General features: G+C 33.9%; 1 protein-coding gene across 2 annotated transcripts; it reads left to right on the forward strand.

Moving 5' to 3' along the window:
- On the forward strand, window positions 1-27,735 carry LOC149793824 (protogenin-like). 2 transcript variants are annotated; one of them, XM_089966474.1, is made up of 11 exons: window positions 1-83; window positions 922-969; window positions 1,803-1,891; window positions 5,334-5,390; window positions 9,367-9,469; window positions 12,448-12,680; window positions 14,988-15,135; window positions 22,676-22,821; window positions 25,368-25,518; window positions 27,043-27,164; window positions 27,445-27,735. In XM_089966474.1, the coding sequence occupies exons 1-11, from the start codon at window positions 80-82 to the stop codon at window positions 27,595-27,597; spliced, it is 1,254 nt and encodes a 417-aa protein (XP_089822600.1). In that variant the 5' UTR covers window positions 1-79; the 3' UTR covers window positions 27,598-27,735. The 2 variants fall into 2 exon arrangements, with proteins under 2 accessions (XP_089822600.1, XP_089822601.1); XM_089966475.1 differs by having other exon boundaries at window positions 12,451-12,680.

The following is a 27,735-nucleotide window of genomic DNA, read 5'->3' on the forward strand; positions in this document are numbered from 1 at the left end:
CGTTAGTACTCGAATTTCAATCGCTCAGTTGACTGAAAGGATTTTATCAGTAATCGTGGAGTTTTCTTCCCAAACTGGCATGGGTAAAGTATGATCTAGTGATAACCGTTGCACGTTTGCATGTTAAAATGTGTTATTCTCAATATTAAGGCTTAGCGTGTTTTATTACTGGGAACAATGTATGTCATTTTGTTCCAGCGAATGTAAATATGGGAAAAGCATGGCTACTTCGAGTATTTGTAGCATACATTCATTCTATTATCTATCTGACATACTAATGCGAGTCATTTGCAATACCTTCTCAGTCGATAACGTATTCTCTACTCAAGCTATATACAGTTACATTTATGGAAGGACCGAATCTGCAACATTATATCTAATGCAACACGTGCGTGCGCATTACCAAAACAATCCGTTTCTTTTATTTGCGCTATAACTTGAACAATTCCCTGAGTACGGGCACAAAGAATACAATTTATCTGAGCTAGGTTTCTTTGTTAACTTTGCTACAATTAGTATTAATCATGTTTTATACTTTAATGTTTGGGTTGTACATTTAAAATATGAAATGTATATGAATTTTATCAGTTTATAAATGTATCTATTGATCAATAGATTCATCGAGTTATCTATCAATTGATTGTTTTCTAGGATTCTCTATCAACGCTTTCTGATTCTGAATATTTTATTTTGTATTTGTCTGACTCTCCTTACCAGTGTGGTATAATTTGGCATTGGTAGCAAACTGAAGTAAAGTCACTTGAAGAAGGTCACACTAAAAGTTGTCAGTCCTGGCGTATAAAATGGTAAGGTTAGAACCTGCATCCTTTCGGTATCAGTCCTGCACATTAAGGTCTGAACCGACATTGAAGTATTCGCTTTTTATTCAACACATCACACCTGTTTCTTTTATTTTGATAGGATTCCGTATATTTTGGATCGGAAGCTTTCTAATCTTTGTTCTTCCAGGTGAGTATGTTAAGATAGATTAATATGAATGTAATAAATATTATGAATGTAATAAATATTAATCTACTGATGAACATTATAAAATACACAATAATGCATTGTAAGACGTAATATGATATAAACAGGGAATTTAAAGCCCTCCATAAGTGAATATTAGCAACTGTGTATAAATCATGGTGTTATATTTGCACGACAGGTCGGAAAAATGATCATACCATGGATCGCTCAGTGTTGCTCCTGTAACGCTTACATGACACATCACTACGTGACGACACTAACTGCTACATAATAATAGCTTAAGAATAAACGTTAGGTGGATGATTTGCGAGTTCTGCAAATGATTGCTGAGGTGACTCCAACGATTGCAAAAGTGTCCTCCATCGCTTGACAAAAGATGTAAAGTTTGGAATAAAGAAATTCATATCTTCTCGGACCTTTTCTTAAGACGTTGTTCATGCGGAGACCTTTAGCAAGATTAATTGAATGAAACATAAACCTGAAATTGCTAACATGTTATGTATAACCCTAAACTGGAAAACTTTGTTGCAATGTGTGCCAGCTTTCAGGGCACATTACTATTACACATTTGTGAGCATCTCTGGCTGCACATAATATCAGATATAACGATTTTATAGAAGAACAATATTACACATATTGGTTATATTTCATCTGGCAAAGGTATTGTGTGTGACATAATGAAAGAGGGAAAGAAACACTAAGGAGTAAATACAAAAATGCATATTGAATGCGATATATATATATATATATATATATATATATATATATATATATATATATATATATATATATGGATTCTGAAATTTCTTCTTCAGATTTGACAAGTGGACTTGAGTGTTTTGCTTGTAATGGCGTTCTGCATTTACAAGACTGTAGCAATGTAACAGATTGTACCGCGAGTGAAGTGAGTAAGCTACTTTCTTCCTAAAACATAATAAATAAGCGATTAAATGTCGCAAATGCCGTCTTGTGAATCTAGCGTTTTTAATATAAATACTACCGTTATGATTTTCCCACAGCCTGTCTAGTACCTTTACTGCATATTCAATTTCTAATATCCCCAACTGTTTCCAAGGTGATCGTAAGTTCCAGTCTGTATGTTGGCTCATAATTTCTTCAGAGTATAAATAGTTAAATATCGTACGTTGTAGACTCTCTTTATATATGAATGAATTAACCGTTGTCTTCTACAACTGTTTGATAAAAGCAAAGGACATAATTCTTTAAATTCTCTATATTTATTCACCTTATACAATTATATTTGCAGTTTATCGTTTGATATGCATAAATAGCATGGTGCTATTCAGCCTTTTTAGCTTAGATGCAAAGGAACGCCATTCGTATTTCTTTTATAAAATCTTTGTATAATGTTCATATACGAATGTAAAAGATCAAGTCCAGCGACACTACTGACGTAAAGGAAACACAACACGTCTTCATAGTGTAACGTCAGTAATACAACATAACTTTGTTTTGGCGGTTATATGAATGAAAAAGGAACCGTTTCACCTTGCCAGATGTTAAATCGGAGATTACTTTGATATTCAAGCTGTGCAAGGTAAAATTTACTTAGTATGACGGTTTGAAGGACACTCTTGAAATTCTACATGGAAATCGGAATGAGCATCGAGTGCTGTTCACATGCTATTTTTTCATAATACTTATTTCTGTGATTTATAAATAAGTATTTACAATAAATAAATTATATGTACTTTAAAGGAGTTTAAATGTGAGGTCAAGGCCTTACATAAATATTTCCCTTGAAATTACAGTCACCATTTGTTAATAATTTAAGGAAGCAAAAGATTTCAAAAACATCTAAATGATTTCAGGCACACCGAGTGTCATGAAATAAAGATCATAGGTATCCACAACTTTTCCAGAAAGCATGTGGGATAATTTGTCTTTCCGCATGTCTGTCGAATTGTTACCACATCATGGCATCACCAGCTGTGTGGAATTTTCTCAAAGCTTCTAATCCATGTTGCACCGGTGATAAATGGCATCGAAAATGATGTCATCCTTGGCCCCTGCCTCAAGTTCTCAGAGTAGAATGGATGAAAGGAAATTAATGACGGTTTGGAGTCACTTTTAAAATATGTTCTAATAGTTCTATATAAGTGGCGGATTTTATATAGTGACTAAAGGATGGCTGTCTGGTTTGGGATGTCAACTGATTAGAATGGTAGAAGCTTTGGATTAGAAAGTAAAATGTATTGAGATTTGAGATGGGGACCTCGTGAATTTGCTCATGTTTGCTTTATTATAGACCGAATAGTATATTCAAAACAAATAACGTTTAAAATAGAATTTCTATTAGCCTATAGCATGCGATTTAACAGGTCAGGAATACACTGATTATGAAACGACAATCACTGCCAGTACCTAGTACAGACGTTTGCGAATAATATATACATTTATGGGTTGCAGTATTACTAAATATAAGCATACATAATACACCCGCACAATGATCAATATTATTTGGTAACATAGCGCAGAAGATGACCCTTGATGGGAAAGCAACATTTTTGTGCAGCCAAATAGCGAAGCACAATTGCATATATTGTTAACACGTAAATGGAAGTCGTATGCTGGAGTACATAATTAATATTTTTGTCGTCAGCTTTAGCCTGCACATAAAGATGTTTAATTCACAGGGCTAGTGTGAGTATATGAGCAAAGTAGACTTCTGCACATAGAAATATCTTCAGTTTGAAGTTCGTCATAGTTGTAACAAAATTCGTTCTTTACTGAATTGAGCACAACTGCTATCTATTGAGGTTTCTTCTTCGAGATTGATATTGTAATTGAGTTGGTTGGAATTGACTAAAAAGGAAATGACATCAAATCATTTCCAAGAGTAAGAGATGACAAGGGCTTGGGAAAATATGCCTAATCGTATTCTGGTCTCTGACATACAAACATTGCCGTTACAATTGGAACATTGTCATCATTGGCATCGAAAACGTGGACTTAAAATGTCACATAATGTTACAACGGTAATGAATCTAAGCTCAGTTATGCCAAATATTCGAATACATTTGCGCGAAGTCGAATGGATAAATTATATAAGAAACTTCTTACATTTTATGTACGGGTTCTAAATAGATTATATTCAAGTTATCGGCGACAACGTTTGATGGGGGAAATCAGTTGCGATTATGTTCCCAATACAATGGAAAAATCATTTTTAACTTAGAGCGGTCAAGTGCACTCAAAAACACCGGCGATGGTTATCCGAGTACAGCCATTTCGGAGTGGTAGATACTCTTTTTTGAAGTTTATCATAAAGGTCAAAAACGTTAAACCTCTTAGCATCAACAGTGTGTATGTTTGTGTGTGTATCTATAAGTAAAAATAAGTACGGAAGGAAACATATCGCTAATTGATATGTACGTCCTTGCCAAGAGAGATATGTCTCTATCTCATAATGTACATTCGAATTTACCCTTTCTGTTATCACCCATGGACATAAGGAATATGATAAGCTGTTTCCCTTGGAATGGATCATGCAACTTAGTAATAATATTGTCAGTATAATTTACATAACTGTAAGGCGTCTTACATATAGTTAAGCCATGTAATGGACTATTGCTACATAATTGCTATAGAATATATGATATTTCCATTTTTATATTTTCTGCTGGCCTATATATATATATATATATATATATATATATATATATATATATATATATATATATATATATATGTGTGTGTGTGTGTGTGTGTGTGTGTGTGCGTGCGTACGAGCATGTATGTATGGATGTATATCATATTATTCTATAAAGAATAATTCGCAATGTAATTAGGTTGTTCCAGGCAAATACACAATTTTGGGAGTTCACAAATGCACACAGAGTATGATGTATTGTCGTTTGGAAAGTTTTGATTTGGCGGCTTATTGAACAGAAACACAAGTACGTCATTTAGCGAATAATATATCTTGCCTAAAGATACACATTGTTAATGGTCAGCGCTTGATCTAACTGTAGGATTTAATAAATAATAATAATAATAATAATAATAATAATAATGAGGACTTTGTATAGTGCCTAATCTTTAGAAGCTCTAAGCGCTTTACACCATTACACAACAACTATAACATAAAAAACACATATAATAATATAATTACAAAAACCAAACACCAGGAAATTAGAAAACATAAACAACTTGCTGAACGTATTTCAGGTAGGAAAAATTATTAGGTCTTTAAATTTGATCTTGCAGTATATGGCTTTACCTGATATATATATATATATATATATATATATATATATATATATATATATATATATATATATATATATATATATATATATATATATAATTTGTTTCATTTCTAGATATGTTCTGTACAGGAAACCTCGGATGGGTATAAACTTGGATGCATGTCGAAAAACGTAAGCTCTATTCATCATGTCCCTACTTTAGCGCTAAAGTTTTGTAATCAGTCACGTCAGTCCGTATCTCCATACATACATCTTTGTGTTAGTCTATTTTCCTTTTAATGTCAACCCTGTGCGCACTAAGTGAGGAACAGAGGCCACATTACCTATGGTTGGTGGAGGATGGTTACAGGATACAGAGCTTAAATCCGTTTTGTAGTGGTATGTGAAGCATGGGGCAGGAATCAAGTATCACATATTCAAAGTAAAAATAGAATGATGATAATTGTGAAGGCTATCATGTTTAATTCCCACACTGTATTTAATTTATTTGATTGAGAAGAACCCGCACATATCACACGCATATGCTTTGGGTAATTATTCGCAGCATCAATGTTTTGTAAATTCAGGCGATCGTAAAGATATTGGCGTAACGTTTGTCTCAATAACCCTCAACACTCTAAGAGCGTAATTCATAGTTCAATAGTCATATTTTTTTAAGTTGACAATGAAACATGTAAAGCAGCATATGACATTGCATTTTGACAAACTCTATTAAACTGGTCAGTATGGTAAGTAATAGTAGGTTGTAGAATACATTACATGAAATATATCGTGAAGACTGGTTACTACTACCAATATTCACGTGTACCCTTAAAATAAGAAAACGTCTGTCTGAATGAGCAATATCATTACGATACAATCACAATTAAGCATTAGTCAAACAAACAGTAATACAGATCGAGACACATTTAAATTAATTTGTAATAGCTTTAATACCACATATGTTTATATATGGAGATATCGAAGAAATAATCATTTAGTCGCTGTCTCTAAAGGACCCAGGTGAAACGTAACAACCTACTGCAAATATTTTGTATTAATCAAGATAAAATAGAACAATTTTCATTGAAAACAAATATCATAAACTTAGGGAGAATAAAAGATGGTTTATAACATCAAAAAGCAATGCAAGATCTTTCTATTAGGCAGCAGCTGACTTAAATACGAAGGAATATTGGGTCGAAATGGGAAAATAGGGTCACAGGTAGTATCTACTTCAGTTGATTAAGTAAACAGTATATATATATATATATATATATATATATATATATATATATATATATATATATATATATATATATATATATATATGTGTGTGTGTGTGTGTGTGTGTGTGTGTGTGTGTGTTTGTGTACATGTGTGTTGCATTATAATGCTTTTTAGCTGAAAAGCGTATTACCTTTTCCTTACATTCATTCGTATCAGTTCTAGATACACAGACTTTGGAATTTATAATAGATATTCACAACATTTAACTAAACAGTCTACCCCTCTGGTAGCATTGGTTAAAACTCATAGTGGGTTCATTTCAGACAAAGGTTATGTCCTGCTTGTATGTATTTTGATACTGTCCACAACGTATTGGACTAAATGTTAAACCTGCTTAGGTCTTGATGAAGAGCACTTACTTGCTGAATGAAGCTCTCAAAATCGCGACAAAAGACTTTATAAAGCCTTTAGATTACCTTCACTCTTGATTAAACTTAATGATAAAACCATCCTTTGGTGTTTTATTTGCTGTGCTGGAGGTTAGATTGCAAAATTATTTTGAGTTATTCTTGTTGATAATTCAGAATGATTAATATGTACTCAATCAAAAGTGATTTTATGTTCTCTTGTGTTCATTTGTCATGAAACCAAGTTATTTCTGTCAAATTCCGTATTCCACAATAAAGATTATTTTCTCCTTTAAATATAACTAAATTATTGCCCGTCTGTATCGTCCTCTTTCCGAACTTGTAACTGGTCTCACAATATTTACCTGCTAGTTTGTCGACAATGCTGGAGATTATCAGATGTTTATATTTTCAATATATACATATTGGCCTACGGCTTTTATCTCTGAGTGTTTGTATGTAAGATTCTATTGGGCACATCAAGTATATATTTGCATTATTTTGCACATAATGACGCGTTTTAATTTCTATCCAATCTCACAAATATATGCACTACATCCGGCTATTGATTGAAATATACAAAAATGTACATGTAAACATTTTATCTTATTCAAATCAATTTACATTTATTTATTTCTTGATCAGAGTTCGTATCGCGTAGATCAAACTGTTCTTTAATCTTATTTTTATTTCATGTTTGTTGATTATATTTTTTGATTTTATTATATGTCTGTAATATGTTTAATTATGATGGTATACTATTCTTCAACTAGATTTCTTTCTTAGAACTTTGATCAATAAATGTAGACGTTTACTAAACGTAGATGCCTATTGTTTTCTATTATATTTCATAAGTATTGTTCATGTCTTAAAACCAATACTTTACAGGTCTGATATGTTTCTCTGTCAGATTCAAATCTGTACTCATTAAATACTGTTTTTTATTTTCTAACATTTTTAAAATTAGTTGTAATATATTTTTTCAACTAGATTCTTCGCTTCATTTACAAAGACTTCTGTTTCTCGTCTAGTCGGAAAACAGAAGGAGTTCTTGAAGGCTTTAAGTTCCGTCTGTCGAATTCCTTTAGTCAACCAAATTGTGCATTTGCATAATATTACTTTCTTTCAACATATTTCTGTCAAGCAATTTTAGAATGAATTTATTTAGTGTTTTCCAGTTAAAGAATTAGTATAATAGAAATTTAAATATTGATACAGGTTCACATTAAGAAGAATTTTTACTTGGCTTGGATTCTCTGGTTTTGTTTATCTCCTCGAGATTTCATTATATTTTCACAATTTTTACATCGTGTGAGTTTAGTATTTTGACTGTCCATTTCTTTAACAGACCTAATGTATAACACAGAACATACAATTGTTTCCAATTATATAATGTTATATTTTATGCATGTAACGTCTACATAGTAGCGGACCGTACACCAGGTTTTCTTCGTTAAGACTCGTTAGTTCATGAGAAAACATTTTTCAGACTCCCAATTATTAACACATTCGTTGTAATCTCTCAAATTCTCCAGCACACAGTTTTTGTCATTGATCCTTTGGCATAGTACCATTCTCTCTATGCTAAGAACTTCATCTAATATGAGCCAGATTACGCTCTTACAAATCAGATGGCCGTTTCTCATAAATTCTATCATATTACCACTTTTCCGGAAGTTACATTTCCTTTAACGGGGTCAGGAACCTAGGTTCATTTGAGTAAATTTCTGAGGACCAGTGTTCTATTGTGGGGATCAGAGTTTAAGAGCAAAGACCAAAATGTAAGAAAATCAGTAGTGACGAATCTTACGAGTGAGATGGACTGGTCTTGATATATTTGCAAAAATATCTGGACCAGTTTTGAAGGGTAAAGGTAACATATTAATGGTAAGGGATCAGAGGTTAGGCGGTAAAGGTCAAAGATTAAGGGAGGCATTAGTTTCTGGTTAATGCTGATACCTATAAAGAACTATATGTAGCCCAAGACATGGAGTCACACTAACTTATTTAGCGGTAAGTGGAGAACCCGAAACAACAGTATCCAATCTTGTCCACTTGTTCAGGAGCACTCGTAACAGGTATATAGCGACGAATCAGATATATCATGAACATTTCGCATATAATATGTGCAACTGAATTATTGACATCATAAGTGGGTTTCTACTTAAAAACGGAGTATCATTTCATCATTTTATCTATAGAGCTTTATGTTGGATCAAACCAGTTTGGCTCCTTCGTGTGAGCATGGATCCGGCCATGAACATTAGATGCGAAGCTAATGTAACCTTAGAACATGGCATTAGCAGTAAACATTTACTGCATAGTATTACGTAAGAAATGTAATAATCTAAATAAATAAGTTGCTATCACATAGGCAAGTGAAAATGAAAATAAATCAACATTATTTAATAATTTCATCAACACTTTCATTTTAAAGTTATCCCGGAAATGTACGAAGTATTGAAAAATGTGGATAACTTTGCAAGTTGGTCATACGTCAAATGTATGTGTTATGCTTTATTCCCACACAGATATGTGAGATCTTGGCTCACGCTACTGTGAAAAATGTATGCGCTGATTGCTGTGAAAACGAAGCCTTCTGTAATTCAAAGCTATGTGGACTAAACGTTATGAGTGAGTCCTCCATTCAAAGCAATCTCTCTCTCTCTCTCTCTTATGTGCACAAAATGTATTTCTACTGTATTTAGTTAAGTAAGAGTTACTCAACTCAGTTTCAGCTCTTGATCAAGTGTTCTTATGTACCAATGAAAAGGGGATATTTGTTCATTCGATGGTGTGATTTATTGTGCAGTTATATATATATATATATATATATATATATATATATATATATATCGCTCCAAATAGTTCGAAAATGATTTATAATGAGAATTTATAATGAAAATTTGACACGTAATTGTGGGTAAGGTTGGACCGATTCAAATGTATCTACCTACGAGAAATCCGGTAACCACTGATGTATCAAAGTTATGAATGATCTATCATATATTAAGACATCTTTTTCGTTTTCTTGGAAACGCAGAGAATAATATCACATTTCTGATCGCATAGATCCCATTATCCGTCCATAATGTGGAATCATTTCGCAGCTTTCTTCCTGCTATGACAAAATCCAGCTACCTTGAGAAACTTTGGCCAAGTTATAAATTGCTATTATTTTTAATAAATAGCTTTTAAATAATGGTTACTTTCTCATTTGTAGCGGAATCATATTGTGGCATCTTTCAATTTTGGGTTGAATACTTCGTCTAATACAACCATTGTTAATTACTTTATTGTTTTGGAAGACTTAACTTCAAGTATACAGTATTCGGAAAGAAAAAATAGAAAAGATAACCAGCCTAGGCGGAATTGCATTTATGTAATGACATTTTTGGAGAGATATATTGGACACCTCTTGGCAATAGGATGAATTTAGATGGAAATGTATCAGGCGAAAACACTTAAAACAAGCACATGAATGATTTGTTTATTTATAATGTATATTAAATGTTAGTGAATCGGACATACCACTCATCCGCATCATGTTTGTCGGATATAATCAAGTGGCATCATTCCCCAATGTACATGTTCTAAGCATGGACCTGCAATCAATAATTACAAATTATATTGTTTGTAAAAGCCATGATCAGCCCATGGATTGTGCCATCATAATATTACTACTATATGGTGTTAAACTAAGTAACAGAAAAGAGCGAAAACCAACAACTTCAACAAATAATTTATTTCCCAGGAATACAGAGAGAACAATTTAAAAAGAACATACACTATTGTGAATAATCTCAAGTATTCCTTAAACTTTCTTTGCGAGTCCAAATGTATAATGTTCTAATTGAATTTTACTGGCATTGAAAACACTCCGACATTAAATGTGTTGATGTGCCTGTACTATCGAATGTGTTACTGTGTCAATGGCCTAGACTGTAGTAATATACTAACAATCCTTTGTGTTGTATCAGAATGGAGTTAATATTATTGAGCACTTTTTAATTCACTTCAGTAATAATTGAATTGATAAATCTAACTTAACTAAAAACTGAATACAATAATAAGGATTATTCTGCTTCGGAAGTTAAGGCAAGAATGAACAATTATTAAGTAAACAAAATTACAAAGCCCATTATTTGACCGAGTTTTCAATTAACATTTTCTAGAAATACTCTGTCAACTAAAAGAAAAATGTAATGCTGGAAGTTTATATGGTCTGAATCAAGACCGTATCTTTAACTCAGGTTGACGAAACATGTATTCTACCAGTAATGATCTCAAAATGTTAGAAATTTATTAATAATATATTATGTTGTTTACAAAAATAAATCTTATAGGTCAGGTACACCATGAACTAGATTTGGACCATGTCAAGTAACAAAAATGCAGATCAATATAACATATAATTATATCATTACGGAAAAAGGCTGACCTTTTCAAAAACTTTTTAGCCCATGCGTGAGAAAGTAAAAAAGTCCGGTAATAAATCTAGCTGGTTTACTATTATCACTCCCTCCTTATCACGCTTTCCTGACCACACCTTCCTGACTGTTACGGGGACGATATGAGATCCTCCTTTGTTCTTAACTCCGGTACATCTTTTTGCAAAGTATTTTCTAAATTAGTCTTCATTAGAACAAATCTAACATCTTTTTGTATTCAGGCATTCTTTTATCGTAATGCATATTTTTGTATTGCGATAGTATGCTACTTTAAACTCCATAGTCCCCTATCTTGAAGAACAAACTACATAACAACTATTATATGTCTCAAAGTGCAAATATATAGAGTATGTACAGGCAGGAAACTTTCAACCCGTCACTAGCAAACCAGGTGTATAAAGGTAACAATTACAACATGTCACCTTCATTCACAATTTAAATCTATCATAGTGTGACTTGTACACAAAACAGTTGATCATTTCTAAAAGTATTTTGTTCACTTGGATGACCTTTATATCTCGGTTAGACATAACTGCTGGCATTCCATAAGGCAAGACAATATTGCCATGTAAAAATGTGAAAGCAGTTATTCTCTATTCTGCGTGCCTCAACCCGTAATTATCTATCATGACTTTCAATAATGCGAATTTTAGGTCTTATATACTTAAATTTGAATTTGTTTACAGCATTGCAATGAAAGTCAGCAAAAATCTCACTTTTTTCAGCCGAGTGACATATTTTACATTAACCCCTTTACTCGTTCTCAGTTACCCTGTTGTAAATGTCCTATGATATTGTATTTCTCTGATCTAGCATTTTAATCTTCAATTCATAAGTGTGAAGACAAACTACATAGATTAATCGATAAGCATGCGAGAAAAGAGAAAATATACTTCAGATAAATAATATGGTTTTAATGGCCGTATCTAAACAACCTCAGTGTGTTATTTATTCCGAGCCATCGAGCCATCAAAGACTTTAGATCTGTTCATGAACGATGAATGCCCACCATATTGAACACTGACCCCAACGCAAAACTTAACTGATCAGACTTCAAAGGTAATTAATTGTGCGGCGCACATAATAAATATGATATACCAAAATTAAAACTATTTTCATCGACCTACCAAACTTCTCCTCTACTGTCCACAATCCCAATAGCAGCATCATCTGTGACCCAATCTACAGTGACCACAACTATTGCCCAGTCTAAAGTGACCACAACAATTATGACCACATCTACAACGACTACAACAACTACAGCTACTACGACCGAGCTTATCCTGGCTCCACCGCTAATAAATGGAACCATGTCACTGGACGCCCATAGTAACGGACGACTCGAGTGTGTATCAGGAAGGAACGATGTTAAATTTACATGGCAATTTAACGGGGTAAGCGTCATCAAAGTTAATAATTAAACAGAAGAGAAATGTCTTTTAAAAAAACTATGATTGATGCCTAAGTGATTCGTAGAAAAGGACGAATAATACCCTATATATATATATATATATATATATATATATATATATATATATATATATATATAGTAAGTATATACTTCCATAGGAAGTACTGTTAAGCCAACATAGATCAATCGTAGTTGTGCTGTGCTTAAAAGAAACATGCTCCATACCGTTAGGGTCCAAACCAATAGCATGGCTTGGATTGCTTTCATGGTGAAAATTCATCTATGCTTGAGTAAAACATAAATGTATAGCTTGCATACTTTACTTGTTAAAAAAAAACAACATTAAGACGGGGGATTTATTTTACGGTGCACTACAGTGTGAAGAAGTTTGCCATTATGAAGTGGACTGTTTGTCGCTTGGGAAATTCCCTGATGTCAAAAACGGACTGACCGATCCTGTAGAGTCGGGGTTCATCCTTATGCGCATATTTAGCATATTTAAGGCCGTAATGTCAAAAGGCAAGCCGTAAATTTAGTAACGCTTTTCTCAAAATAAATGTTCCTTGCCTCCAATAAACACAGTTTCTTTCGCGAAGCAAAAATGAAACTAAACGTTACCTAATGTATTTGTAGCAGTCAGAATATTACAGTTCAATCTTAAATAAGGTTGGAGAAGGAAGAATATCTGCTTAAATTTTAAATGGCATGCCTAGCAAAGTTTGTTTAAACTTTAATGAAGGTTACGCTCAGTTATAAAAGAAAGATAATATGCCAAGATACAAGAAGTTGAGTGGATTGAAAGGAATATATTAAAAGGGTATATGCAGATTACAAAAAAGTTCGAGCAGATATGGCTGTTATTACTGGGAATACTGATCCTATATGTTTGAAACTTTATATCTGATGCTTCTAAATCCAATTTTATTTTAAGGTTAATATTCTAACAGAGGCTTCGTTTTTGGAAAATTATAATTTATTAAGTGTGATTGGGGCGGGTGAATGGGTGGTGGTCGTGGTGGTGAAGAAGCGCGTGGATTAGTCTGTCCATTATAGGACCTCAGTCTTATAAAATCTGTCAGCCGTTGATATTTCCCCAAAGCATCATGTTGTTTTATCATGTATGTGAAAACGAAGAGAAATGGATAGAATATGCCAAACTCAGTGGAGAAAAGAAGATTCGATCTTATTCCATAAAACCCACAAATAGCGAACAAATTCTGACAATGTAAAGATAACGATGAAAAAAATGAGCATACAATAATGACCTTTCCACTGTGTGACAATCAACACAAATCATATGATAATCTAAAATACCTTGGAAGATGACTTCACGGTGAAGTTCTTGTCAAAGGTTCACCTGCAGTTTTTTTGAAAGACTGCACTCTAACAGAGCAGCGTGTAAACAGAACACGGATTTCACTTCCGGATCATTACCAAGGCCTTATTACTTTCTGTGCACTGTCGCCGAATTCCACACGGATAAGCAAACCCTGAGCTCAAAATCTTAAGAATATACAAATGCCTTTACATCCCTACCTAAAATGCATAAATCCAACTCTTCTATCACCACCAAAATGATAGAGGAAAAAATGTTCTAAAAATAGACTAGAACTACATTCGTGGGTACTGAACCGGACCTATAAGTGTGACCCGATTCCTTATGTAAAAATAATCATGTAATATTGCATCTGTGCAAGTAAGGGAGATAATCGTAAGAATACGAAAGCCAAAACAACGATGCGATCCGTTTGGAACAGACGGAGTGATTAGCGAATATAATAATGATCACGTTTTGCTCTCTAATACTTTTTTTACTTTGCATCAGAAAGATTTGAGAATTCATGTTATTATATCATGGAAGAGGTAAGGACCGTGTTTGTTCTCTTTTTCCATTTCTTCTGTCTTATCTAATTGCTTTTCGGTATCTCTTTTTCCTTTCCTTGTATATCACAGTTGTTTTCATCAGCAGTAATCAGTTCAATATAATAGTTTTTTATTGATACTCTACAGATTTTGTTTCCCCAGACTGTTGCAAATACTCACGAAATATGTACATTGTCTGCTTAACTTGATTGTTGGAATTGATTATTCATATTATACTATGGTATTCAGGTTAAAACATTGTGACAATGAAATCTTATCATTTCTTGTCCATATTACGCATACCAAACAGAAGCGTGGATACCAAATCAGGCCTTCAATTAACCGTCTTATAAATTGTAACTAGAATTCCATTTTAGTATACCTATGTTAGTAGTATTATTATATACCTATATTATTATTATTTTAGACATCTAGCATTCCTGAACATGCCCATGTCTTTGGTAATCATTTGCTAATAATCAGTATGACTGAGTCAGAGGTCGGGATGTACACCTGCATAATATCAAACTTAGGAAGAACGACACAAGCCTCGGCTTGGCTCTCATTGAATCCTGGTAAGATTTTAATTTTTTATATATATGTCCGTCTGTCTGGTTCGTGAATGTCAGTTTCTTTCTTTCTTTATATATATATATATATATATATATATATATATATATATATATATATATATGTGTGTGTGTAATAAACTTTCTACGAATAGTGCAAAACTAGTATCTAGCTAGCATAAGCGCTTTCCACTCTTAATGAGTCTTTTTCAAAGACAAATACAAAACACAGACAAAACAAACAAATAAAACAGACAAAACCGTTGTCTTTGTAAAACTTTACATGACTGACTTTTTGCGGATGCTGAAAAATATTTGTATTCACCTAGAAATTGATGAGTCAGAGCGTCGTCTGTAATTTTATGTAAATTTATGTATGCGAAAATTATATCCCGGATATCTCATTGCGATAGTTGTAATCATAGGTTATTAGGTGACTAATAAGCAAATTTAGAGAATCATCGAAATGAGAACGTGCCGGCTGCAAAATGATAATTTTATCTGTGAATGGCTGTCTTTTTCTATTCTTCTTGATTTAAACCGCTTGGTTACAATGTTCTAAGGCGGCGTACCCAGTGAGATTCGATTTCTTTCCTGGTTTCGGAACTTCATTTGGTGCTGTGAGCAATTGCTATAAGTGGCATGTCACTGAAAGTGTGGCCATGGGAAGAGAAGTGTTCTGCGACTGGGCTTCTGCACAGCTTCTTTGTCATCCAATCAGATCTATGAAGGTTGATCCTTTTGTGTAGTTTTTCAGTTTCTCCGACATAATGGATGCTACAGATTTTACACGTGATGAGATTAATTACATTCTCTGTTTTGCAAGTTTTGTTTGATCTATGTATGTTCCGTTTTTCTCTAGTCACTGTGCTAGAAAATGTCCTGGTTTCTATTATATGTTGGCAGGTTTTGCATGCACCTTTAATCGCTACAGTGGCCAGATTGACGAGTGTGGCCTTGGTTAGTGAACGTCGTTAGCTTCTCCCTGACCAGGATGTCCTTGGGGTTTTTTGGTCACCGGCAGGGTACTACAGTTTTTGGGGGGAGAATTAACTTTAGTACGTCACACGATTCCACGATGGGCTAGTGTTTCCCGATGATTTTACCTACTTTGGGGTTGTCCGAATGGTAGGTCAGGATAAATGGTATCCTATCATCCTTTTCGTTCTCTCTATATTTTCGTGTGTCATTGCGGTTTGTTTGTTTCGCCCATTGGGTTGCCTCCGCAATCAGGACTTTGTGATAGCATCGGTAAGTCAAGTGTTTAGATAATTCTTCAGACCTTTTTTGGAATGTTTCATCGTGGGAGCGAATTCTGCGATTCCTCAGTGCCTGGCTATATGGTATGTTCCTAATGCAGTGTTTGGATGGCAGCTGGTTGGGAGGAGATATTGGTATTTGTCGGTTGGTTTAGAATATATGTCTATATGGAGTTTCTTTTCTACCAGTCTGGTTGTTGTGTCGAGGAAAACGTGGTTTGAGTTGGAGACTTCTGCCGTGAATTTTATTGAAGGATGGAAGTTGTTTGCCGTTGATATGAAATAATCCAGATTTTCTCTTCCATGTTGCCACTTCATTTCTATATCATCGATGAAGTGCACCCACTGATATGCTGCAAGTTCCACCGATGCTAACAGCTGACCCTCCAGTTTTCCCATACAAATATTTGCATACGAAGGGGTCATTTTTGTACCCATTGCGGTTCCATCGATTTGCATGTAGCTTTCTTCATTAAATTCAAAGTTATTGAGTTTTAGGACAAGCTCCAGGAGTTTGACTAGGAAGGGTGTGGATGGATTGTCTATTGTTCTTGTTTCACACGCTTCTCTATACGCCTGTATCCCTTCGTTGTGCGGTATGTTATTATACAAAGATGTGACGTCTAAGGAAACAAGCAATGTATCTGGCAATAATGGTTCGCCTGCTTTGCTTTTTATGAGGTAATATGTTGTGTCCCGAAGATATGATGGTAATTCGTAAACATGTGGTCTCATGAAATGATCCAAATATTCTAATATCCTTTCTGCGGGATGCCCGTTACCGGAGATTATGTGTCTGCCCGGGTTTCCTTGTTTGTGGATATATATATATATATATATATATATATATATATATATATATATATATATATATATATATATATATATATATGAATTAAATGGAAGAAACAGACACCAGACTTTAAAGTAATATGTGGTTGTATTCCCCCTATATTTTCTAGAAAATGATACCTTTACACTACTCTGGACAAATAGTACAGATCAACTTAAAACGCACTGGGTTAAAATGACCTGTTTTAAATTATATTTATTATTACCGGGAACACAGTCTCTTTCTCTACCCCCCCCCCCCCATACTCGTTAGAATGATTACATACTTTTTCATCCTTATCACTTATATGATTCAGTTTTACAAGTAGATCCGCATCGATATTAGTTCTATCAATTTCGATTTACCGTTGAAAAGATGGTACACCAGAATGGGAAACAAAAACAAAAATTACAAATAGATTAAATACATAGTTTTATTAGGATACGTGAATGCAGGAATTAACAGAAAGCGCTGATGAGGGAAAGAACATTTTATACCTTTGTTAGATTTAAGTGAATAAAAGCACATAAAGAACACCAGGAAACAATAAATCAACAGGAAAGATGTATGTAAGGCGTAGAGGTGTGGAAGGGGAAGGAGGATATACAATTGTGTAAAGCTAACCTGCTCTTTCAGTAATATGGACTAAAGAGAAATAAGTTTCATAATAAGTATAATTGATGGAACTAATTCAGAAAGAATACCAGATGAAACATAAGGTAATATTTGTAAGTAGGAAAGGAACTGATTTGGAAGCAGTAGAGGATGCAAATTGGAAGAATGAGATCTAATTATGTCTCATTTACTTGCCCAGCAATAAATTATAAAGTATATTAAAGAAGGAATGTTAAGATATTGTCGCATTAACCAATACTAAGTGATCTGTGGATAAACAGTTGAATTCTTATATATATGTAAATATATTATTTACTATATTATTCTTTCTACTGAATTCACTGAATAGCAAAAATAAATCCTGCGTTTTGTCAATTTTTTCAAGGCATGATCTTATGATATGCATTCAAAAAGAGATGAAACCAAGGCTATTTTTGAAGCTCTGTATAACTTTGCTTTTAGCTCCCTACAAATTAGCATCGGGCTAGATAACTAATATTATTCTGAATTTTCTAGACGACCAACGTTCTGAAGAACACAGGGGATTTATTAAGGATAGACACACTGAGTAAGACTTACATTATGAAACGTATTCCAACCACAAATTACCACGTGTCTGGTCTTAACTGATTCTGAAACGGCTTTGAGCACTTATTCATAATCGTTTGTTTGAAGATTTAAAATATTGTAACGTTCGATCATATATACTTAACGCGATAAGTACATTCTGCCTCGAAGCTAGAGCCGTTTTTATCCAGAACGGGGTAAATATCTGTAAGGTAGGAACGGGATGCTGAGAGGGCGATCCAATGTCTCCATACCTCTGTAATTTATGTGCCAAAACATTAATAATGATGGGAAATTGAATGAGAATTATGAATCAAAACAAACACTCTGAAAATTTATTTTTTGTCAATTTTCTAATGATAAGTTCTAAATTATAGATTCACATGAACAATATTTTCGAGAAATATTTGACACACTAAACAAGGTCTGAAATAAACGAGTACTAAAGCTAAATTTGGTAATTGCATGAATAGTATCCAAGAAAAAAAAAAGAATGAAAATATGAGGAATTATATCTAGATTGGGGTAACAGGAACCTTTATCTTTAATAATACAGCGGCAAAAATAATTACGACAGACTAAAACGATATATTGTCACTTGAAATAAAAAGAGGAATGCATTAAATAGCAATACCTGGAAAAGCCTGCGCTGTTAAGACTAGTAATTCTGAAGCTTGTATTTCTATTTCAGTCGATCCTAAGTTTTTCCAACTCAATTTTGACAAGCTAGATTAAATTATTTGTAATTTTTTATCTGATAGTAAATAATGCAAACAGATCAAAAATATAATTTGAAACAAAATGACACAAATGGGAAATGGCGAATATAAATGAATTTTCAAATGCACTTAAAGTTAGTTCTCTCTCCATCCATTTTCCCCTTGCCAATTGTCGACTTGGACTAGTACGTGGAACAAAAAGCTTAAATGACACAAGAACAGAAATATGCTTGGGAAAGATTTATTTGAGATAATAAATCAAAGTCTTACAGCCACATTGAATTCAGAATCGTATAGATTTCATTACTTGATTTAGTTTAATGATATTATCTTCCTAAATACAAACAAAAACACAATTGTCTACCCCAAGCACTTTCCAGACTTACTGAGTCTGCCTGGAAGGCTATAACAAAACAGAAGTAAGCATGACAAATAATAAAATAATGCATTCAATACCTTATATAAACTTCTATATAATACAGGTAATGTTTTTAATTGTGGATGCGGCGCCTTAATAGCTTGAACATATACCATGACAGTTCTGTTTATATTGTCCTAAGGATAATAACACTATTTTAATATCACTATTATTACTAGTCTTTTTCTTTAATTAATAAATATATAAATAGATTAATATTGCATTGAATATGCACATTTGATTAATTGTAAAATATAGATGGAAAAATATAATATTTGATCTGCGTGAAGGTGTCTGTATGAAGTCTTCTTGTTTTAAGTCGTTTGGTTTCAGTATTTCTGTGGTGGCGTATCCAGTAAGATTCGTTTCATCTTTTTCCTCGTTTCGCGGATCCAGTTTGTTGTTGTATTAGGTTTGCATACGTGAAACTGGAGAGACACATTACGTCTGATATTATACCTATGCATAGGTAATCTTGTACCGTGCCTTTTCGAATGCATTTGAAAAGCATTCAAGAAGTCAGGGTAGCAGGCTTCAAATTTATAATGAGTTCTAAATCGTATGAGAGATGGGCCTTTATAGTCTCATTCACACTGAGACCACGAGATAATGATAGTCCATGATGTGTTCCAAGATGCTGAAACGCTATGGAGATATGCTATATTAAAATATGTGCGTGTTCTAAGCCTGCGCATCGGGAACTAATGTCGAGTTGCATAGTATATTGCATTATTTGCATATTTAAATTTCAAACAAATGCCTATCTTTGCGAGAGTCGATAATAATTATTGTCTGAACTTCAGTTGTGGTCAAATTGCCCATTTATGCAGAGAACTGGTCAAATCCGGTATGTCAGTTAGGTACCGATGTGTCAGAAGTCAATACCCTATCTTCACAAGCGGAGTCAAGAAAGCATGGCAGTAGACTTCACATATGTAAGGAATTGTAAATCAAATGAGAGACGGGTCATGATGGTATCTCTCACACTAATGGAACGAGCAAGATGTAGTCTATATTGTGTGCTAAAATGTTGAGACTCTATAGAGATGTGCCGTATTGCGGTATGTGCTTGTTCTAAGCTTGTGCAAAGGAAGCAATGATGCGTTGCACGGAAGGACGCATGATTATGTTTTTATTGTTCAAACACATGCCGATTTTATTCTATGTAAATAAATATTTATTCTCTTGCTTTCATCTGCGTCACGATTTATAAACTATGTGTATACTCTATCGCCGCTAATAGGAAGAACCCGGTTGCTGTCTTATTAATCTTCGATCATTGAATTATTTTTTTTTAAAACTTAATTTTTAAGCCTTGCTATATTTTCTTTACATAAACATTTATCACTGGTCCTATTTGGCTATCGTGCAACTCTGGAAATGTATATACATCGACATAAGGACTCACTGCCATGGTAGATGTAATCCAATAACAACATACACATGTAAAGTAGTAGTAGAAGTCCAATAACAACATGCACTACTTATTCTACTACTAGCCATCTCTTCAACGGGTTCTTTTTGGTTATTTTGTTTGGAGTACCCGCTTTATCTAAGATGTCAATATTCTCCACGCAGGAATGTTGTTTTCTTTGGAAGTTCTGGCTGTTGTAATAATTGTATGTACTTAAGGCTATTTCTTAATTTTTGTTTTGCTACTCTTGTTTCCCAGTTGATATGATATCCGAGTTTTCCCATTGGCTTCGAAGAAGTCAATGCGTTGTGTTATTGTCTCTTGCTATTTGCATGTGACGTATGAATGAACTGATAATCCTATGTACGTTATGAATACATCGAGTAACAATTCCACTCCAGAACTACACAACATACTACTAAAGAGACGACAGGTATTACTAGTAGACCTGGAAAGAAAAATCCATGAGGTATTGATATTCTAAACCCTGTGGTCCTACCTTTTGTAATAAACTATAGCCTAACAAATATCTAGCTTACTACATTCACTGATCATCTGACTGACATCACCATTTCGTTGTACATTCTTCATAGTAGTGAGACTTCTTGGTAGTATATACATTTACTTGCTTTCACCTTAATGCCATTTCCAATCATTGTGTTTCTTTCTACGAACATCTACGCTTGCCTTCACTTGCAGTTCCGTGTCCTTCAAACACTGTCAATGCATATTTCTTCCTTCCTTTCTGTTCTTTTTATTTGCTCTGTTGTAAAGCATTATTCGCTACATTCTCTTTCGAGCGATCATCTCACTGGAAAATGGCAACATTTACAAATCAGCCATCACTTTCCTGCCGTACTGTTCATTACCATTCGTTTTTACCTCAATGCAGATTCAGTTCTTACAATCTACAAGGAATGATATAGTTCATTTGCTTCTGCTGTTTTATATCATCCAACTCATTTAGCACTATATGCTCCAGGCTAATTAGTTGACGATTGCGAATGTCCACGTATAAACTGCTTTATATGTTTCATTGTTTCAGTGTTCAGCCAAATATTTTCCCCACCCTTCAAAGGTACTCTTCTCCTCAGTACCTCTACATCTTTTATGTTTCATTCTCCCTCGAGAATTTCAATTCATGTGAATTCGTCATCTTTCCGCAGACGTTTTATTACGCTTGCTTGGGGAAATAATTACATCTGCTTTTTTATTTATACCGCGCACATTATTTATAATAGATCACGTGATAATTCTAAATTCCTTGGATTAAATGTCTTATGGACTTTATCAAGGGTAATACTTCAGGATCATTTCGTCCATAGAATTTAAGATCATTCCTGCAAAAGCAGAATGTTTCGGTGATTAGTTCCCATCCTTATGAAGCATAAAAATTAATGTTATTGAAATACAGTGCAATCACGAGAAGAATAGATGACGGTGAGTCGCCTTCGACTATTATTATTAATATTATTATTAGTAGTAGTATTAGTAGTAGTAGTAGTAGTAGAAGTAGTATCTGCAACTTAAGAAAACTGAACACGACTTGACTAAAGAGTTTGGATTCATATATGTCCACTGTTATCGACTGAGTAAAGAAAAAGGAAAGAAGAAATCAGGATATGAGACCATATCTTATTTAGTACAGACGGGCTATCAGGTTTGGCACTAGCTCATTTCATCACCAATCTGCAGAATGATTAATTATATTTTCCATTACAGTTTACTTAACCTTGACAACATCTACAGGTACGGACCTTCCACCTCCATATATAACTGGACAGACTTCGATCAACCTTAACGCCGACACAATATTGGCTTGTAATTCCGATGAACTGGGTGTGAAGTACACATGGCTATATCAGGGAGTATGTATAATTATTCATTTATCACCACGACTACTTATAACATGCAATAAGAGTGATTTGAGAGACATGTAGACAAACACAATTATCAGTTGTGCAGATAATGTCCGTTTATCAGAAATAAATGTTATATATCTCTTTAAGATTCAGTCATATTAATGAAAATAACACAAATAGTTAACCTTAAAAGTATCTCACATCCATGGGTACCTATATAAAGATAAATGACATATGTATCTCTGCTAAACAAAGTTTTAGCTTTACATCTCAATTAACAGTACACTATACAATGGACCAATCGGTGGGTTGATTGGAAACTAACGTGCTGTTTTGATATAACAAGTTGATGATTGGCTCTGATACATTGGGTCATCATATATCTGACAAAAATATTCTGATCTATATTTAGCTAGCACCGTTACATTTATATCACTAGTATCTACCAAAATGCATGGAAGTTTTGCTTTTGCTCATTTTTAGGTACAGTTGGTTCAGAACGGACGCTCCTTTTATAAACCTGGCATTATTCAAAATATATATGTAAGCTATATAAACGCCTTTAATGAGATAAGTAGAATATACCTTGCAATCATGTTTCCTTTAACCCCAAATCACAGCGATTTTATGCAAGTTTCGACCCAGAGGGTCATATTAGAACGACATTCATAGCATTAAAACTAGCTCGGTGTCACACCCTCTTCCTCATATTTGTTTACCTTGATGTTCTTATGATCTTCAACTCGTATCAATATGAAAGATGTGTGGATGCAAAAAAATTAATAGTCTCCAAATCAGAAAAGGCTTCACAAGTGTACATTCAAATTGCATCACTAAATACTTTCTCATAAGCCGTTAAAGAAACAGAAACCGATGCACAGTGGGTTCGCTCTAAAATGCTTATAGCCAATATTTGCTTTTACTAACTGTAAAAACATGATTGTCTCAAAGCTAATATAGGACAGCATTTTATGAACAAAATTCTGGAGCTACACATTTTGTACGCTATCGTAAAATGAAAATTCAATTTAAAAAAAGAGTGTTCGAGATACACTTTATCAGTTCTATAATTGTATAATATGTTTGTCCCTTCTTTATATTAGTAATGAGCAAATATATCAACTATAAAGGCTCTGCATAGCTATTCCCAAAGCTATTTCTGCATAGTCCACGAGTACAATCTCGTACTCTGCTATCCACTATGATACTGCTACAGTATCAAACGCAAAGAGTGAACCGGGGACGTAAAGCGAAATCCATCACATCGGTGGTACGTATGCATGATGTAAAGAGCGTTGACAAAATTGAAAACCTCAATGCATATAGACATTTTAGCAAGCCCTTCCCTACCCAAACACACACTCAAAACCGCAAAGAATTTCGCGAATTTACACCTAGCGATTTTGGAGGTGCTTTGTTGACGTACAGATGTACGATATCATTATATTCTTAACTATCAGTGGGGATAACAAAACAGTTCCTAATCCAATCCGGTAGATCAGGTTTATGAAACAGTGGTTGAAGCAATTTAGTGTGCACAAACTCTGGGTCTTTCGGGACCTAGGGGATCATTTCGGCGAAACAAACTATGAAGCACACCACACATGAAATACGTAACAAGTAACAGTGAAAACGTAACAACAAAATCGTTCTTTTTTCGCTTTCGTATTAAGTTATGCTTATATATGAACTTCAATATTTATGAAATCAATATAATTCATTATTGTGTTTTCTTTTGTCTTCTTCATGAGACCCCGATTGTGCTACAGGGACCCTTAGGTCTCATGTAACTTTGATGCTAGTTGTTTCGGCTAGTTTTATGTTTTGTGGTGTTGGTTTGTTTCACATACACACAAGCGTGTGCAGAGATGAGTATAATAGACCTGATACGCCCTTCGCGATGGCCGAAGAAGTGACTAATGAAGCACGGTGGCTCAGTGGTTAGGTTAGTGGACTCATGTCCGAAATATGAGAGAATCACCGTTGAGGCCTTGTGCAAGGTACTTGACTCACACTGCCTCGGCATCAAAATACATTATAGTCTCACTTTGCCGTGAAACACCAAACCAGTGTAAAGACGTTTGGGTGAAGCAGCCTCCATTTCAGGTTACCAGACATTCCCTTCTTACAGTGTTTTTTTAAAAATGTCAATATTCAAAGGTATTATACTTTTACACCGTTGGTAGCCTGTTCATTAGTATTTAAACCAAAATTCGTAAAGCATATAATACCGCAATATTTAACATCCCGGAAAATGACCCCCCCCCCCAAGTTCTTAAAATATACCACGGATCTTCCGAATGATGTTACAAAGACTAAGATATGTCACTGAAATAGCACGAATCTTATAACCCAATCAGAAATAGGTCTTTAATTGAAAAACATTTTGAAATTGTATTAATATGTGTTTTGATTACTATATTGGTAAAACCACACACACACACGCACACACGCGCGCGCTCCCTTAATTTCTTTTTTCTTCTTAAAGTTATTAATATTAATTAAAATCAGCACTGAGCAACAATCAATATCGTCAAGCACTCTAATTTCAGAGCAAGACACTTCCACCAGGGGTAGCAATTTTTGCTGGAAGCCATCTTGTTATAGTTAGTGCTAATTCGTCTAATGTCGGAACATTCACCTGTGTAATAGACAAGAACGGCATCCAAGCAGTTAGTTACACAACTGTAACCATCATACCAAGTAATTTATTTTTCGTTTTTATTGCTGATGAAAAATTTAGTTATGACATTTTTTCTGTTTTAGATAGTTTGTTTTCATACTTGCATAATATGCCGTAAAGTAATATATCACTCTTTACAGTCGACATTGACTTGTGTGTACTGTCATGACTCATTTTTAATGGTATCATCCAGTCAAAGTGATATTTATGCATTCAAAAGACATTAATTTGTACATTTCGACATTATATATCATAAAATAATTATGGAGCACTACTCTGGTGAATATAAAGTGGTAGTAACCATATATATATATATATATATATATATATATATATATATATATATATATATATATATATATATATATATATATATATATATTCGCTACGAATTTTTGTTCGTCATTACCAGTCCTTTAATTTGAACAATGTTCATATTATAAGAACAATGCAAATTGTTCGAATATGGAATTTTATTGAAATTTCAATTATGGTTAGGGGCCTATTTAGAATCTAAACTTATTTTAGCTTCTTTTGTATTGAATCACGTGTCTAGTCTTCGAAGAATTTGTTATGAGAACAGTTGCGATCTATCTTTACTTAGTAACATTTGGTAACAAGTTCAAATTAAAAACCTCTCTTGCATATGCAAATTTATTATTTTGGAGAACTACAGTCTAGTCCTAAATTGTACACAGGTGCATAATTTTATATTTTATAATTAAAACAATTCTTTAATGGTTCGCATGTGTCACATTAGATTTCTTTAATGGTATTAATCCCTATTGCACTGTTGGCCAATATTATAAATCAGGCCCCCAAATTAGTTTATTCAACAAGAACATATATTTTTATAAAAACTCGAGAGAAGCTTGGTACAAACGTTGCGAATGAATCAAAACACCCTAGTCGATCACTTTTTACAGTTAAAATCGAGAACGATAGTTGGGGCGAGAACTATGATAAGCCCTAATAGCTGGGGAGAGAACAATGCTAAGCCCTGATGTTTAGGGCGAGAAAGGGCAGTGAAAAAGCATGTCTTACTATCGACCGGAAATGCGATAGATTGAGCTTATTTTGAAAATGAACTCTATTTGTAGTGGATTGCTGTCGCACGCAGGCACTAGATTTTGATCCAATTCTCTCACTTGAAATGTATGTCTTCAAATTATATTGTATTGTAACGATGAGAAAAGATAATTACGACCATGCCATTTCGGTACAATTAAATTTAATTAATTTAGATTCCCTTTGGTCCCATTTCTGTTAGCAGTTAGCAGCAAAATATCATGCGTAGAAAGTCTAAAGAAAACATTTGTAACGTATAGACTAATATTTTGAAATACATAAATACACATTCCGCTTGCAGAAAAGCCTCATGTTGCGTTTGTGGTGGCTTCGCCCAACAATCCATGGACGCATCACAGAGCAGATATCCATTGTACTGTTAGCAGCAAAATATCATGCGTAGAAAGTCTAAAGAAACACATTTGTAACGTACAGACTAATATTTTGAAATACATAAATACACATTCCGCTTGCAGAAAAGCCTCATGTTGCGTTTGTGGTGGCTTCGCCCAACAATCCACGGACGCATCACAGAGTAGATATTCATTGTACTGTTACTGGGTACCCAGATCCAGATATCTACTGGAGCTATACGGATGTGAGTATAACAGAATAATACATGTGTCAGTGATTGGTTACTGTGAATTACATTGATTTATATTCCATTAAAAGTCAAGCATTGCTAACGTATGTCACTATTACGTTGTTTTCATTAACATCAACACATTTTATAAAATGTTTTTCTTCTGTGTGCAATTATATATATATTTATATATATATATATATATATATATATATATATATATATATACCATATTAGTATGTACATATTCCCAATTATTTAATAGATCTGTTTTCTTTCATCATATAATTTTCAGACAATGGGGCTGTCGTATGTGCCGATTAACGCATCATATCCAGATCGTGCAACAGTTCGAATTGATGATTTCGAGCCCTCCCTTCACAGCGGTACATGGTCGTGTATTGCTAGGAATCTTCTGGGTGTTGACAGAGAGTTCGTTCAGATCTAGTTATATATGAAGACGTTAGTTTCGTAAAAGGACATTGGCCAAAGACAAAGTTATACATCGATGAATGTATGTGAATGTAATTGATGTAGAAACCCATGAGCATTCTCCTACATTGATGAATGATATCGAGTCATAAAA

This window comes from Sinohyriopsis cumingii, chromosome 8, assembly GCF_028554795.1.
Source record: "Sinohyriopsis cumingii isolate HCF-2022 chromosome 8, ASM2855479v2, whole genome shotgun sequence".
Taxonomy (NCBI): domain Eukaryota; kingdom Metazoa; phylum Mollusca; class Bivalvia; order Unionida; family Unionidae; genus Sinohyriopsis; species Sinohyriopsis cumingii.

What these genes read in the sequence shown, in the direction of transcription:
- LOC149793824 (XM_089966474.1), top strand. An exon ending in TTACATGGCAATTTAACGGG is followed by an intron (nt 12,681 to 14,987) that starts GTAAGCGTCATC and finishes TTATTATTTTAG; the next exon opens with ACATCTAGCATTCCTGAACA. An exon ending in AACTGTAACCATCATACCAA is followed by an intron (nt 25,519 to 27,042) that starts GTAATTTATTTT and finishes TTCCGCTTGCAG; the next exon opens with AAAAGCCTCATGTTGCGTTT.